At 40.7% G+C, this 16,313-nt stretch overlaps 1 protein-coding gene and 1 long non-coding RNA gene across 2 annotated transcripts; one reads left to right on the top strand and one right to left on the bottom strand.

The window, feature by feature from the left end:
• Window positions 1–4,067: 4,067 nt before the first annotated feature.
• On the top strand, window positions 4,068–14,515 carry LOC117779336 (up-regulator of cell proliferation-like). Its single transcript, XM_034615430.1, has 4 exons — window positions 4,068–4,178; window positions 4,753–4,796; window positions 4,928–4,991; window positions 9,551–14,515. Exons 2-4 carry the CDS (start codon window positions 4,791–4,793, stop codon window positions 14,236–14,238), a joined length of 4,758 nt encoding a protein of 1,585 aa, XP_034471321.1. The 5' UTR covers window positions 4,068–4,178; window positions 4,753–4,790; the 3' UTR covers window positions 14,239–14,515.
• LOC117779354 lies at window positions 5,297–15,882 on the bottom strand. Its single transcript, XR_004616990.1, has 3 exons — window positions 15,872–15,882; window positions 7,941–7,944; window positions 5,297–5,504 (listed from the first exon to the last, which is right to left on the bottom strand). It is a non-coding gene; the product is annotated as an uncharacterized LOC117779354 (long non-coding RNA).
• Between the last annotated feature and the right edge of the window lie 431 nt (window positions 15,883–16,313).

Genomic DNA, 16,313 nt, shown 5'->3' with positions numbered 1-16,313 from the left:
ATGTCGACATCATCCTCAGACTCCGCTGTAGCACGTAAACTGGAATATGAATGGAATATTCTATTAGCAACTCATGTAAACATTATAATGGGAATAATGTCTTATTCAGAATAAGGTCAATAGGCAGTATCACTGTCCATGAATCCAATACTGAGTGATCTGTTTCCCCAAATACATAACAGACAAGTTAGTCCAACAGAACCCTGCATGCGAGACCTCTGAGACCCCTTGGTCACTATGGGGCACAGCGCTGGAACCAACTGCCTGATGGTCCCTCCATTGCAATCTTCAGGAAAGGGCTAAACACATGGGATAGTTCTCCCAAAAATGAAAATTCACTCACTATCGACTCACCACTATGCCGACGGAGGGGTGGGTGAAGTGTTCGAGTCCACAACAATCATTCATCTTTTCAAATTCGTCTCAAAACAGCGTCATCTACACCATGTTTTTTAGCCTAGATGTCCACTGTAAACCACGGAGGAACGCAGCTCCAGAGGCGAATATCTGAGGACATTTAGGCTAAAAACTGGTGTAAATGACGCTGTTGAGTTCAATTTGATAGTCGGCGCTTGCGGACACTTGAAAGACACCACAGGACCAGTATGGAGGCACTTTGCTTTCGGTTGTTTGTAAAGTGTTTTGTGGACTAAAACGCTTCAGCCACCTCTACATCGGCAAAGTGGCAAAGTAGATAATGAGTGGATTTTCATTTCTGGGTGAACTGTCCCTTTAAGGAAGCCATTTTGCAAGTTCATATCATTCTTGCATTTTATTCAATTTAAATATTTTCTCACTTCCATTTTACTTTTTTTTTGTTTCAAAATATTTGAAAATGTTTGTAATAATTGATCCTTTTTATTTCGTTCACCTCTTTTAATCGTTTTTTAATTTTTTTTTAATCTCTTTTGTACTTCCCTTTTATTTTGTTTGAAAATTATGGCAACCTGTGCTTTGAGATTTGAAATGTATATTTGGTCTCAGTTGTTGTTTTTTCATGTGCCTGCGCAGCGCCCTGATTTCGGTGAAGGAAACGTGCTTTATAACTACATTCCCTCGCGTTTTTATCCGAGAGCTCAGACTTTGCCTCCGCGGCTCTCCCTCTTACTCTGGACTCGGCCCCACAGTCCCGCAGCCCCGCGGAGATGACCGCTGCCTCGCCGGTCATGAGTCCCCGCGGTCCGCACGACGCCTCCTGGCCCCGCGTCGGCTTCGCCCCGAGTCGAAGGTGCTCGCGTCTGAACGGGACCCGTCTCTCCTCGAGGAGCCGCCGCTGCACGGTGACCCTCACCTCCGCCTCTCCGCAGCGGATCTCGAGTCTGCTGCTGTCCCGGGTTCCCATGGCGAAAGAAGAGGCGCTCACCGACAGCGCGACCGCCAGAAAGTCGAGGTGGAGCCCGGTGAACTGTAGCAGGACGGCCATTTTCACACAGGCAGCGTGGTTAGCGACCGACGGCTGGAGTCGCATTGTCACAATCAGTTGTGCAGAGAACTGTGGGAAACACCGTCAGAAGTACTTCAGTCCCATTCATTCACCCCTCCATTAATTAATTCATTCCTCCCTCCATCCATTCATTCATTCATTCATTCATCTATGCATCCATCCCTCCCTCCATTCATTAAACTATGCATCCATCCCTCCCTCCATTCATTAAACTATGCATCCATCCCTCCCTCCATTCATTAAACTATGCATCCATTCATCCCTCCCTCCATCCATCCATCCATGCATGCATCCCTCCCTCCATTCATTCCTCCCTCCCTCCATTCATTAATTTATGCATCCCTCCCTCCATCAATTCATGCATTCATCCATCCATCCATCCATGCATTCATCCATCCATCCATCCATTCATTCATCTATGCATCCATTCATTCCTCCCCCCCTCTCTCCATTAATTCATCTATGCATCCCTCCCTCCATCCATTCATTCCCCCCTCCATTCATCCATCCATCCCACTTGGCACTGGGGTGGTATGAAAGGCCTGACCACTTGTGATCAATGCATTTGCCGACACAATATCCAATGTCTTGTGAGCTGAGTTGGCTGTTGTTTCATGGCAGAAAACAGCTACTACAGTCTATTCTTTGACCTTATCATACATCATCTGTAAATGAATCATTGTATATCCTAGACAACGCCCCACGTACTACCTGAGAGGGACTGCTTTACATTTATGATCTTTCACATGCACTCACAATCAATGTCTTTGATCAAAGTGCTCTCCCAAGAGTTGGACTTTTTACCCTTTCCATTGCATGTCCTTACATAAGCAAAGCTGACATTCAACTTATCTATGAATCCAGTTTATCTTAAATGTATTGATGGTAAAGATGAGCTGCATGATACTGCAACATGTAGCCTTTCTTCATTGTAACAGTTGAATTTCATGAGTAGAAGTTTCATAGCTTGTTTATTTTCTGCAAATTCCACCACATCTTCATGCCTGTCCCAGTCTCAGTGTATTCATGACAACTTTACAGTTCATTTGATTGTGTGGGAAACATGTAATAAATATTGTAAATATTGTTTCCATGGGCTTCAACATTGATTTAAAAAAATAGGCAATGCACTAAGTGTGTGGCATTATTTCAATTTTCTGCAAACTGTCCCTTTGTGGGAAACCATGTGACCGTGTCAAACTCAAAGTGAAAGTGGATCTCGAGTCTGCTGCTGTCCTGGGTTCCTACAGCGAAAGAAGAGGTGCTCACCGACAGCGCGACCGCCAGAAAGTCGAGGTGGAGCCCGGTGAACTGTAGCAGGACGGCCATTTTCACACAGGCAGCGTGGTTAGCGACCGACAGCTGGAGTCGCATTGTCACAATCAGTTGCGCAGAGAGCTGTGGGAAACACCGTCAGAAGTACTTCAGTCCCATTCATTCATCTATGTATCCATGCATTCATCCCTACATCCCTCCATTCATCCATCCATCCATCCATTCATACACCCCTCCCTCCCTCCATTCATCCATCCATTCATCCCTCCCTCCCTCCCTCCATTCATTAAACTATTCATCCATTCATTCATTCATCCCTCCCTCCCTCCATTCATCTATGCATCCATTCATTCATCCCTCCCTACATCCATCCATGCATTCATCCATCCCTCCCTCCATTCATTCATCTATGCATCCATTCATTCATCCCTCCCTACATCCATCCATGCATCCATCCATCCCTCCCTCCATTCATTCATCTATGCATCCATTCATTCCTCCCCCCCTCTCTCCATTAATTCATCTATGCATCCCTCCCTCCATCCATTCATTCCTCTCTCCATTCATCCATCCATCCCACTTGGCACTGGGGTGGTATGAAAGGCCTGACCACTTGTGATCAATGCATTTGCCGACACAATATCCAATGTCTTGTGAGCTGAGTTGGCTGTTGTTTCATGGCAGAAACAGCTACTATAGTCTATTCTTTGACCTTATCATACATCATCTGTAAATGAATCATTGTATATCCTAGACAACGCCCCACGTACTACCTGAGAGGGACTGCTTTACATTTATGATCTTTCACATGCACTCACAATCAATGTCTTTGATCAAAGTGCTCTCCCAAGAGTTGGACTTTTTACCCTTTCCATTGAATGTCCATACATAAGCAAAGCTGACATTCAACTTATCTATGAATCCAGTTTATCTTAAATGTATTGATGGTAAAGATGAGTTGCATGATACTGCAACATGTAGCCTTTCTTCATTGTAACAGTTGAATTTCATGAGTAGATGTTTCATAGCTTGTTTATTTTCTGCAAATTCCACCACATCTTCATGCCTGTCCCAGTCTCAGTGTATTCATGACAACTTTACAGTTCATTTTGATTGTGTGGGAAACATGTAATAAATATTGTAAATATTGTTTCCATGGGCTTCAACATTGATTTAAAAAAATAGGCAATGCACTAAGTGTGTGGCATTATTTCAATTTACTGCAAACCGTCCCTTTCTGGGAAACCATGTGACCGTGTCAAACTGAAAGTGAAAGTGGCTTGCTGAGGAGCATAAAAGGAGTGTTCTGCAGCGCATTATTACATTGGCTCGTGTGGTGGAGAGAGGTGTTTTGTCTATGGTATCAGCAGAAATACTTCACCTGCAAAACCTGAGTAACTGCGAAAGAAAATCCTGGACAAAAGAATGCAGTCGTGCCATGGGTAAATTTCCTTCAAAGGTAGGTTGCTTATGACAGAGTTTGGTCGTTATATTGTTTAGTCAGTGATTTTGTCTAACATGTGCCTGATGGGAGGACCTGCATAACTACACCAATAACATAGCTTTGTTAGGAATTTATGAAAATTACTTATGTTTTTTTTCTTTTCGCGAGAATCATTGATGTGATGAGAGGGGTACAAAGACATTTTAAAGACTGGTTGATGTAAATTATTACACCCCCCCCCCCCCCCCTTCCTCCAGTCATGCTTGGGCCTCCTCCACTTCCTGTGGGCTGGGCTTAAAAGGCCACTTCCTGCAAGCTTCAAGCATTTTGCCCGGGGAGCTCACTGCAAACAAGTGTCATTGCAAATTAAAGAGAAACATAGAATAATTAAAGAAAAAGACAGAATATTGACCAACTTGTGTGCACCCAACTCAGAAAATTAACTGTCCGTTAAATAAAGAGGCTATGAACAAATAACTATGTGTAATGTTTTTACTGAAATGAAATGTAACAAAACTATACTAACACTGAGCTGATGGTGTAACCGTCACAGGAATGAAGCCTCACAGAATTGTCTTCTATTTTACAGTGAGAAGCACAAGTGAGAGGATTGAGAGTACAGCCACAATGGAGGTAAACAGCTAATCTAGTTATTTTGTGTTGATAAAAATAAATTATATGGAAACACTTCACTATAAACTAATGTGTATGGGATAATAAGTTGATTCGTCACGTTTGCAAATGTGTTTTTTTCATTTATCAAGGGAATGGGCGATGGAGATCCACCTGGTCATCATAACCTTGGCGCCAATAGAAAACGCCACGAAGGTCAGTCTCATGCACTCTATTGTTCAGATTGAAAGGCACCATTTACTGTGCAGTTTGTAAGTAGTTTAAAGCAGTTATTAATATTTCCATCGTTAAAACTGTTTTTAACAGAGCAGAGCATTACTGTGAACACAACAGGCAGCCATGAAATTCTTGAAAACTATATAACTACTACTAAAACTACAGGGTTTATAGTTATGGGTTGCTGCACAGACAGTGACAAGTAGCACATACAAGGCAGGGCTGTTTAAATACCCTCACTTGCAAAGGTCATGGTAGTCCAGTGATTCTCAAACTGTGTGGCGCAGAGGCATAACAGGTGGGGCGCGCGACCGGGAGGGGAAATGTGAGGCGGAACTAATGTTTTGACGTCCGCATCTCTTTAACGGTGGAACAGTAAACAAATCGTTCTTTCGCCGTAGCCAGGGGTCGCAACCCGCGGCTCTGCAGCGGCTCTGCAGCGGCTCCTGTACAGTGTTGTGCATGTCGCGCATATTTTTCGCGAACAGTGAACTCACGTTCACGTTAATTTGTTAAATCATCATCGTATCAGGCCAGCATGAAATACCAGGAGCGGGCGAATGTGTATGTGTGTGTGTGTGTGTGTGTGTGTGTGTGTGTGTGTGTGTGCCCCCAGACAGCGCACACACACACACACACAGGCCCCGGGGCTCCGCCCCCCCCCCGCCCCCACTCATTCGCTCAGAGAGACACACACAGTGAGATCAGAGCTCGTTCACGTGAAGCAGCCGGTCAGTGACAAACAAGACACAGTGTTCAAAAACCAAGTTGAGAAGAAAGTACGATGAAGCCGATCTTGCTCTTGGGTTCACAGTGAATGAAGGAGGACATGAGGAGAGACCAGTGTGTCTTTTAGGTCTGAAAACTCTGGCAGCTGACAGAATGAGACCCAACAAATTAAGAAGACACTTGGAAACATTACACCCCAGTCACATGCATGTGTTCTTTTTGGTTGAGCTTTATCATGGTTGTAACAAAGTGATTATAATTTAATTTATTTTTTCTCTATTTTTGAAAAAGTACAGACTGGTGGAGGAATGTAGTGATAAATGTCACCAAAAGTACTTCAATTAAGTTGAATTTAAGCAAAGTTATTGCACTATTCTTTGAAAAAAGTGGCAAATGTCACAAAAAGTTGTTTGAAAAAGGTTTTTTATTTGCACATAAGAAATTCCTGAAAGTAATGTGAATTTAATGTTCATGTGTATTTTATTTTATGTTAAACTTGGCCCATTTTGTCATAATTTTGTTGGGGCAGGGGAGCGGGTGGGGCATGAAAAATATTCTAGCTCCAAAGTGGGGCATAACAGAAAAGGTTTGAGAACCACTGTGGTAGTCTAACAACTAGTGGACAAACAGGGAACATGCTCCCCATTAGCATTTACAGTAAATGCCAAACCTGGTTATCTCTGAAGTTACGTTCCCATCAGTTACTCATTAAAGTTGGACCTCAGTCCACAGACAGTCCTTCTCTAAGAAGAACCTGTGTTTACGGCTAAATGCTGATGCAGCAGTGCTTGCTCAGGTTTTCTACTGAGGACATGATAGAAGATCACTATATTGAAGCGGGTGGAGGGATGACTGCACTTGATGCTTTTAATGCAGTCCACTCGAAATATTAACCTAGATGCACAGGTCTCTAGCTCGGATGTGAGTGAGACTGACTGGGCCAAGTCCTGTGCAGACAAAAATGAGGCGACACTGAATAAATCTTCAAACAAGGATTTTTGTTCAGTCTATTTACAGCTTTGGCCTCAGTTTTCTGAAGTGCATTTGACTGAGCCAAGACATCTGGTAGTGTAGCTCCAATAGTAGGCAGTTGTCCTTACATTTCACAAAATATAAACTCGTCATTAGATTGCCCAATATTGCACTGACTGATAGTCATGCTTTTCAGTGGTTTTAAGAGGCGCATCTACCTCAAAAACCTTCTGCTGGCAACCTTAGCCACCTCATCATTGTTATAGCCACAGCCATAATACCCCAGATTTCTTCTCTGACATCATTTTTATTAGTTTATTGTGCGTTTGCAAAGTTGTTAAAATCAACTATCAATGTATGATCTTGCAAACCTGCCAAATTAGCTTGAACAACTTGAAATAGTTTCCTCCATTTCCAGTCCAGTATGTTCCTAGTGTCCATTACATTACATTACATATCATTTAGCTCAGTGATTCTCAACTGGTGGGTCGCGGACCCGTTTTCAGTGTGAATAGGATCAGTTTTGTTGGTTGTCATAGATTCAGTGAGTGAGTATTCTCAGCTAAAGCTACATAATTTGAGTCTTTTTGAAACTACTTCTCAATAGTTGGACTTTTATTTCATGTTTGTGCATGAAAGCACTGTTGAGTCTGTTAAAAAAGGCTGAAGTTACTGAATTGTTATGTATGTTGTATTACCTTGTGTCCTTAAGAAGCAATTTTGGGGTTTTAATCAAAATGCAGCTAATTGAGTGTAATAGGGAATATTTCCCTCTCTAGCATCGCCACCTGCTGGTCGTTTTGGTTTATCATTAAACTTGTTTTTTTGTGTTGGCATACTGTGATATTCTGTACTATCTCAGGTTCAAACTGCACCATCTTTCCATTAAATAAATTTGAGAAATTGAGAATTTTCCTCGATTTGGGTCGCGGCTTGTCATTAAGGGGTGATGGTGGGTCCCGAAGCCAGACCAGTTGAGAACCACTGATTTAGCTGATGCTTTCATCCAAAGCGACTAACAATAAGTGCATTATGAAAAAGGCTGCCATTACACTTATGAGTTGCACAAGAGAATTTCTAATATAGGGAGATGGTCCGCTCTCACAACTTCCTGGTTGTGGTGGGGGGCACTTGCAAGGTCGCACAGAATGTGTAGCCCCAAAATGTAACCTTCATGGAGTAAAAAAATAAAATAATTAACAATTCTGTCAATTTGCTTGATGTAACCTTTCTGCAAGTGTTAGTGACATCATGTAGCACGAGCGTCGCCATTTTGGTTTCACCAGAGCCTGCGTTTTTGTGGAACATAATTATTTACACCAGAGTTAGAAGCTTCTACTTTAGATGTACATTTAGCTGTCAAACACGATGATCCTCCCTTTCCTCCTTTACATGGCCATTTGACTTCATTTGCAATGAGTCACAAATCCTTGATCGACCAATCAGAATGTGAATGAAGAATGTTTGCATGAAATGGGCAAAATCCCAGTAGGAAAAAGGAAAGGATTTTAGAATTTGTTTCATTTCAATTTCATGTCGTGTGTGGACCTTTTTGTCTCGAGGAAGGTGTAGATAATTCTTTTAGCTGTTAAACGTTATTCACTCCAACTGCCTCACAACTGCCCTCAAGGTCAATTGCAGCCAATCGAGTCTACAGATATGTGTTTGGTATTGATCTACTTGTTCAACTCTTGGCAAGAAAGACATAAAAACATATTCCCTAAAATGACAAATTACTATTGTGTTAATATTGAGGTACTGTGCAGTTATGCCACATTATATTATGACAGTATCACTATTAAGATAAAGTTAAATACATTTTAACAAGGTTATCCAGCTCAGTTGAAATGTTCAACTTCACCTTTTTAAGATTTGTGTTTTAGTGGCAAGGTATGGTTAGTTGGTTAAATCCAGATCTGGTTAGCATTGTTTTATTAGAAAGTTGTGAAGTGCTCTGGCAGTTTAATGTTGGTCCTGATATGCATGTCTGTGCCTGTTGTTGACTGCAGAGCATTGAGCGAGCCATATGTCTGCTTTACAGACAATTACCCCACCTTGCAACAGAAATCAGGTAACTGTGACAATAGTCAGGCTAATGTTAGCTTGTATCCGATGACAAGGCTAGAGGTAAAAAAAATTATATTTGAAAGTTGTGATGTGCCGTGGCAATCGTAAATTGTTTTGATCTTTGTCCTAATATTAATGAAAGTCTGTGCTTGCACACCTAAGTGTTGCTATAGTGGTTTACTGCATAGCACGAGTTACCCATTTGTCTGTTTACCTTGCAATTACCACAGTCAGCTGCAGATCTCATGTTACTTTGATGATGCACTTGGGCCAAAGTAAATTTATTTAATTGTCATTGTGCAGTGCTCTGGCAGTCATGTTTTTTGTGGTTATAAATAATGCACTTCACAGTGTTCACCATAAGTCCAAGTGAATTGTGCCAGATGTAATGAAATTCCCTACATATTACCCATACCTATATATGACATTCACAAGAATGTGAAGTCACATATTGACATATTAAGCTAAAAAATGGGACTGATGGATGGACTGACGGATTCAAAACATAACGCCTCTGTAGCTATATACATTAATATAACAATCCCTAATTTGTTATTTTTAATGTAATAATATATAATTTATAGATATTTGATTTTTGACTTATAAGGTACTCTAGTAAAGGGGTGTACAAAAAATTTCAGATCACGATATATACATACTAACTTATTTAACACATATCATCCAAACCTCCCTAATGCTAAGGGGAATGATCTGAATACCACTGGCCATTGTAATGATGGGTTTAATAATCATTGTTTTCATGCCCACAGAGACACAACAACAGACCTTGTTGGAAGATCTGGGCTTGAAGCAGCGCTACACAGAGAAGCTAACACTGAGCGAAATACTGCAGATTGACCTGAAGGCCATCACTGATGAACCTGCCAAGTGCCACTCAGATCTTCCATGGTATTTCTTGAAGAAACTAATGATGGTAAATGTGACAACGAGAAATTTACAATCAGAATGTGAATCATCCAATGACGGAGCAACTGAAACGAATGAATATGACCTCAGTAATCTGAGCGACATTACAGACTCAGGTGACAAGGTAAACCCCCTTGACGTAATCACTGCTCTCTTCCTGTGTTCTGATGGGTTTGTGCAACAGGAAATGGCCCTCAAAATGTCCATGTGTCAGTTTTCTGTGCCTCTCCTGCTTCCAGATTGTGACACAGAGCAGTGCAAACTCATGCTTTGGGCCATGAGAGACATTGTTAAAACGTACAGACCTCAGTCACTTTTACAATCCAAGGGTTTTACTGAAGAAAGAATTGTTCTCTCTGAAATTCCAATGATATCTTTTGTGAGACTGGGGGAATGTTCCATGTCCAAGTCAGAGATTCTCAATAAGCTTTTGAGCAATGACTTTTTTGTTCACCGTGATATGGAGTGTGGTGACTCCCCAAGAAGAATATCCAATGGCCTGACTGAAATAACTTGGTACCTTCCTTGTGGCAAAGAAAACATTGATATTTTCAGTGAGCCATTAGCTGTAGCTAACCTTCGTGGGGACATTGCTTCATTTGAAACTCAGTTTTCTTTCTTGTGTCAGACATCTGCAGCAGTGTTTGTGTTCTTTGACAGTTTGGACCCTGAGTGCAAGCTGCTAACCAACCTCCACCACAAGGCACAGATGTTTTTGGTCGGTAACCAACAAAGCAAATGCTTTAGTATGGATGCTCTAAAAACAGTAGCAACAAAGCTGGGCTTGAGAAAAGACAACATCATTATAAAGACCAAGCAGAAAAATTATGCAGACTTTGTCAAAGGTTTGCGAAAAAAAGTCAACGATGTTATTGAGAACACAAAGGAGAAGATGTGCATTGAGAAGATGGCTGACATTGCCCATAAATTGGGAATCTTGGTTGATGAAGACTGTCCAGAGTGTCAGACTGCCAAGGAAAATGCAGATGCCATAACATCAAAAATTCAAATCATCCCTGACTACAAAGCCACTCAGCTTCCCTTGCATGGCGAAATATGGAAGGAATTAACAATTTTAGAGAAGGAAGAATTTCGTCTTAAAAATCTTGGATCTGAAGACATAGAAATATACAAAGCAGGGCTTCAGGAAAAGAAAGAAGATCTTCGGAAGAAACAGAGCTCTGAAAACATATCAGATGCCATGACGTGCTTCATCAGTGCAATATCAAGCCCAGGCATAGAGACACGTTATTTCCTGAAATGGATGCGAATGAACCTTGATAACCTGTCTCGAGAAAAACTGTCTGGCCTCAGGAAGCAGTACAAAGAAAAATGCAAAGATGCTGAGAACAAAGAGGACATCAAAGTCATTGATAAAGAGCTTTCCAAGAGCTCACTGGGAATTGAACACTTCTTCCGTGAAATGGGTCAGATTTATGAAGCTTCAGTTTCCCTTCCAGAACAAGATCTGTCACGTAAACAACTACAGCGTCTGCCCAAAATCTGTGCAGGATTGTTGCTTGATGGATTTCCCCTGGAGCTTGTAGATGGAGATGCATCCAACATACCTCTCACATGGGTGAGTGATGTTCTCTCCCAGCTAAATGAACTGGTGTCTCCAGAGAACAAGATACTGGTCGTCACGGTTCTTGGAGTTCAGAGCACAGGAAAGTCCACTCTTCTTAACACCATGTTTGGAGTGCAGTTTGCAGTCAGCAGTGGCCGATGCACTCGAGGTGCTTTTATGTTGCTCATCAGAATCAATGAAGATGTCAAACAAGTCCTCAACTGTGACTTCATGGTCATCATTGACACTGAGGGCTTAAAGTCAGCAGAGCTTGCACAACTGGATGATAGCCATGAGCACGACAATGAGCTCGCAACACTTGTTGTGGGGCTGAGTGACATCACCATTATCAATATTGCAATGGAGAATTCCACACAAATGAAGGACATCCTACAAATAGTTGTGCATGCGTTTCTCAGGATGAAAGAGGTGGGCAAGAAGCCTAAATGTCACTTTGTTCACCAGAATGTGTCAGATGTTTCAGCCAATGAGAACACCCTAAGAGAGAGGAAACTGCTCTTGGATCAGTTAAACGAGATGACACAGGCAGCAGCCAAAATGGAGAAGAAAGAAAAGAACAAGTGCTTCACTGATGTCATGGAGTACAACCCAGAAACTGGGAACTGGCACATTCCTGGACTCTGGAATGGAAACCCACCAATGGCACCAGTCAATGCAGGGTACAGTGAAGCTGTATATCAGTTCAAGAAAAACATCACCCAAATACTAGGAAACTGTGAGTCCTCTGCTAATGACATCTTGAAGTTTAAAGAGTGGATGTCAAGCCTGTGGAGAGCAGTGAAGCATGAAAACTTCATCTTCAGCTTCAGAAACAGTCTAGTGGCTGATGCATACATGAGGCTATGCACAGAATTCAACAAGTGGGAATGGGAGTTCAAAGAATCCATATACAAGTGGATAACATATGCTGAAACAACCATCTCAAATTTAGGAACACCTGCTTCCAAATCTAAAATAGTTGACATGAGTGAACTCATCTTGAGTTTGAAAAGTGAAGTCTACACAAAGCTGATGGAATTGGAGAAAGAGCTTCATGAAAAACTGAAAAGCTATTTCAAGCAAAAAGACGGCCATGTCCATCTCGTAGAAAGATACAAAGAGGACTTTGCAAACAGTGCAAGGAGTCTTCGACGAGACATGCAGAACTCTGTGTATAGTCAACTCACAGCAGCGGCTGAAATCAAACAGGGACAGACAGAAGTTCAAAAAATCAAGGAAAACCACACAAAAGAAATTGAAAGAGCAGTGTGTGCACTGATCGATGAATGTCGAAAGAAAAACATCCAGATGGGAGATGAAGAACTGAACCAAGAATTTGATAAGATGTGGAAAGAAACAGTAAAGAAACTGTCTTTTTCCAAACAAGAGCCAAAAAATGTCTTCACCAGTGTCTCCCACTACTTAAGAATAAATCTCTCACCCAAAGGGAGTCATGCATGTGAATTGCTGAGTCAAACAAACGTGCAAGATTGTGGCATAACGCCTTTCAAATATACAGCCACAGGCATTTCTGAAAAATTAAAAAAGATCATGAGCAATGTGACATCGTTTCAAGATCCCACAATCAGGCTACAGAAGATAGCTGACAACATCATAGATGAATGCCTTCAGTATGTGAAGGAAAAAGGGAAAACAGATGCACCTGAAGCAGATGCAAAAAAAACTAAAAACTACTCTGATGCTTACATCCAGGAGATCCTTCGCATTATTGATGAGAGGCTGCAAAAGCATGAGGATGTAATCGTAGGCATTGAGTTTGAAGTTTCTCTAAAACTGCACATCTGTGGCATTGCAACCAGACACTTTCAGAAAATGCACGAAGATTTCCTAAAGGAGAATGACCCTTACTTATGTCTGAAGAAAAACAAAGCAACGTTTTGTGATAGTTTTAAAGATGTGTTCAATCAACGAGACCAGAGCCAGAAGAAAGCAGAAGAATTCACCGAACAATGTTTGAAGCCTGCAGTTGAAAACTTTGTCTACAGTAAACTGGGTCCTGCTATCATTCATGAAATGAGGAAACAATCACAGTTCATCACAAGATTCTGCTCCCAATATGAAATGTTACTGGATTTGCTCTCAAAGCATAGCTTTAGGGAGTATAAATGGTACATTCACTCATATGAGAGATATGTAAAGGAGTGGATACTCGACCAAACAGTGAAACACTTATCAAAAGATTCTAAGATGTTTGAGCTAGTGGATCCGCATCTTGACTCAAGTATCAGAAGCATAAAGGCTGCAATCCACAAGGCCACAAAGAAAACAAGTGCTGACTTGAATACATTCATTAACAACTTCTGTCAGGAACTTGGTGATACACTGGTCATTTCCCAGGATGCACTTGGTGCTTTCATGATGCTGAACAAAGCAAACCAGGAACAGTTTGCTCACTGGTTCACAGAGTTTGTGAATACAATGGAAGAAGCTCTGAGGCAAGAGTTTAAAAGAAGAGACATCCAGAGTATACTTCAACATCTTGATGTCAAGCCCCAGAATGAGCTTTTCACCCAAGTGATTGGATGTGGTAAACAGTGTCCCTTCTGTGCAGTGGCCTGTGTGTGTGGAGGTAGTAAACATTCTGTGCATGAGGCTTCACTGCATAGGCCAGAGGGTCTGAATGGATACAGGTGGGAAAAAACAGAAAAACTAATGACTGACATATGCTCGTCATCTGTGGTGAGTAAAAAACGATTTCACTGTGATGCTACTAAAGGTGAATGGATCTCTTACAAAAAATACACAGACATCTTCCCAGATTGGAAAATTCCTCCAGATGGAAGCTATCAGGCATCAGACTACTGGAAATATGTAATGGCAAAGTTCAATGAGGAGTTTGCAGTAGAACATGGTGCAAAGCCTGCTGATATTCCTACAACCTGGAAAAATATCTCACTTCAACAGGCAGAACAGAGTCTCAAAGAGTCATTTAACATCAACTGAGAGACAACAAGCTGTCTGATTAGAGAAGTGCACATCCTCCTCATTACACTGATTCATTATCCTGTCACGGATAATTTGATTCATTTGTGTTCACCTTTATCTGAGAATGTTTTTACGTCTTTAACAAAGTAATCTGCTTTAACTCTGTGTTGATGAGCTCACTGAAATACAGTCTGATAGTCTGTGTACATTCTAGGAGCACATGTTAAGAAACATACCAAATGGATTTTAGGATTTTGTTTGACATAACATCATTATCTTGCCTCGAAAAACATCCACAGAAATTGTTGTTTTTTCTTTTATCAAATTTAATGTGAGATGCTATTTTTTGGTTTCTATGACAATCCTGATGTCAAATATTTACATATGTTGTCTCTTATTAAAACATGACCATGTCTGTATGTGGTATCATCGTTTGTGGTATCAAACAGGATTTAAAAAATCAGAATTTAAAAATCTGTTCCTGTTCCTGTGATGTATCTGATATGAAATATTTACATTTCCAATGTAGGAAAATATTAAGTGTATATGTCAATATGTTGTTGAGTTTTTTTTCTCTTTTAAATTGAGCACAATCTTTTTATTTTCTCCCTCAGAATGAAGGGTTTCTTTGTTTTGAGTTTTATCTTGTGGTAACTATTTACACTTTGAAAGGAATCAAAAGATCATTCACTCCATTTGTGGTGTTGTCAACATGTACGGATGAATTACTCAATTAAACAGATTCCATAAAGAAACAATGGCAGTGCTCAGCATGTATTCTTCAATGTTCCCCAAAGCACAATCACAGCATACAGACCACAACAGGAATACTATCACCTTTAACTTTTCTTTTTTTAAATTACTTTTTCATATCTACAGTCATAGGATTTGTGTAGGTTTGCTGCTGTGCTAAATCGGCATTTACTGTCATGGGTTTTTATTCACAGTCATGGGAACGTGACATCCAGGTGAACCTTCTAAATTTACTAACCAGTCTGATACATTCAGTCGCTTTTTTCTCACAGGAGTAGAAAGTAAGCTTTAGTTACAATTTTCAAGTTTCAGCAAATCAGTTCTGATTTTGCTGGTAGGTCTACAGGGTGGCTCTTTTTAAAATCTCATCACATGAATCAGACTTATTTGAGATTGTGTAATACATGAAGAAATATCTCAGAAATGAGAGCCCTTCTCTCTCTCTCTCTCTCTCTGCCCTTCAACATCCTTTTCTTACACCACACACCCTCAACACTGACTTTAATGACTGCTACAGCTCTTTGAGTTTTTCATTTGCTTTGTGTTGACAGTGTGCTTTAAAGGAGGTTATTGTTTCTCACCCACCCAACAGCAAGGTGTGTCATAAGCTTGGCAGGAAAAGGCCAGTTACAAAAGATGAATATTTAATGTGTTACATTAAGTCAGGAAACCATCAAGCCAAATCATTTTCACAACTATATATTAGAGTCTGCATAGTTCAAATGCAACAACCTATAAACACTCCATTAAATACAGTTATTGAATCTGGTAATCTTATTGTATTGTGGAGTGATAAAATCGATGTACTTTTGTATGAAAACAAGCAGCTAGTTTGAACCGGTAAATGAGCTGAGCAACATAATCTTTTATCTACTTCAGGATTTCTGCAGTTTACTACAAGATCAATTTAAAGTAGCAGTGTGTAAGATGTCTAAGGATTTCTAATGCTCTCTTTGCACAAAACGGGATATAATCCTCATATCTAAGTTATATTAACTCTGTAGTGAGCCTAAAATAAAAACCGTAACGGAAAATACTTTAATAATAATAAGTAATAAACAATAAATGTAGCACTGAAAAACCAAAGGAACGGCCCAGGCTTCATCTGAGAAGTGAAAGTGAAAGTTAAAGTGAGGCGTGGTGAAACAGGAAATGAGGATAAACAACTTGTTGTCTCCACGATGGAAAACTACTGAGAGACAAAGAGTTTCTGACGCTAAAGTGTCCAGTTTTCTGTTGAACAGGTAATTTACCACATCAATATAAATTCAATCTGTTGTTTGATAGATTAGTTTTATTACTATGCACCAGAAATACAATGTTAGTTAACTTCCCACCAC

Source organism: Hippoglossus hippoglossus, chromosome 18 (genome assembly GCF_009819705.1).
Source record: "Hippoglossus hippoglossus isolate fHipHip1 chromosome 18, fHipHip1.pri, whole genome shotgun sequence".
NCBI classification, from domain to species: domain Eukaryota; kingdom Metazoa; phylum Chordata; class Actinopteri; order Pleuronectiformes; family Pleuronectidae; genus Hippoglossus; species Hippoglossus hippoglossus.
This window is presented reverse-complemented; position numbering and strand designations above follow the sequence as displayed.

Bases quoted from the DNA above. Each gene is read 5' to 3' on its own strand.
- LOC117779336 (XM_034615430.1), top strand. The intron at 4,992-9,550 runs GTCAGTCTCATG...TCATGCCCACAG, and splicing joins CAATAGAAAACGCCACGAAG to AGACACAACAACAGACCTTG.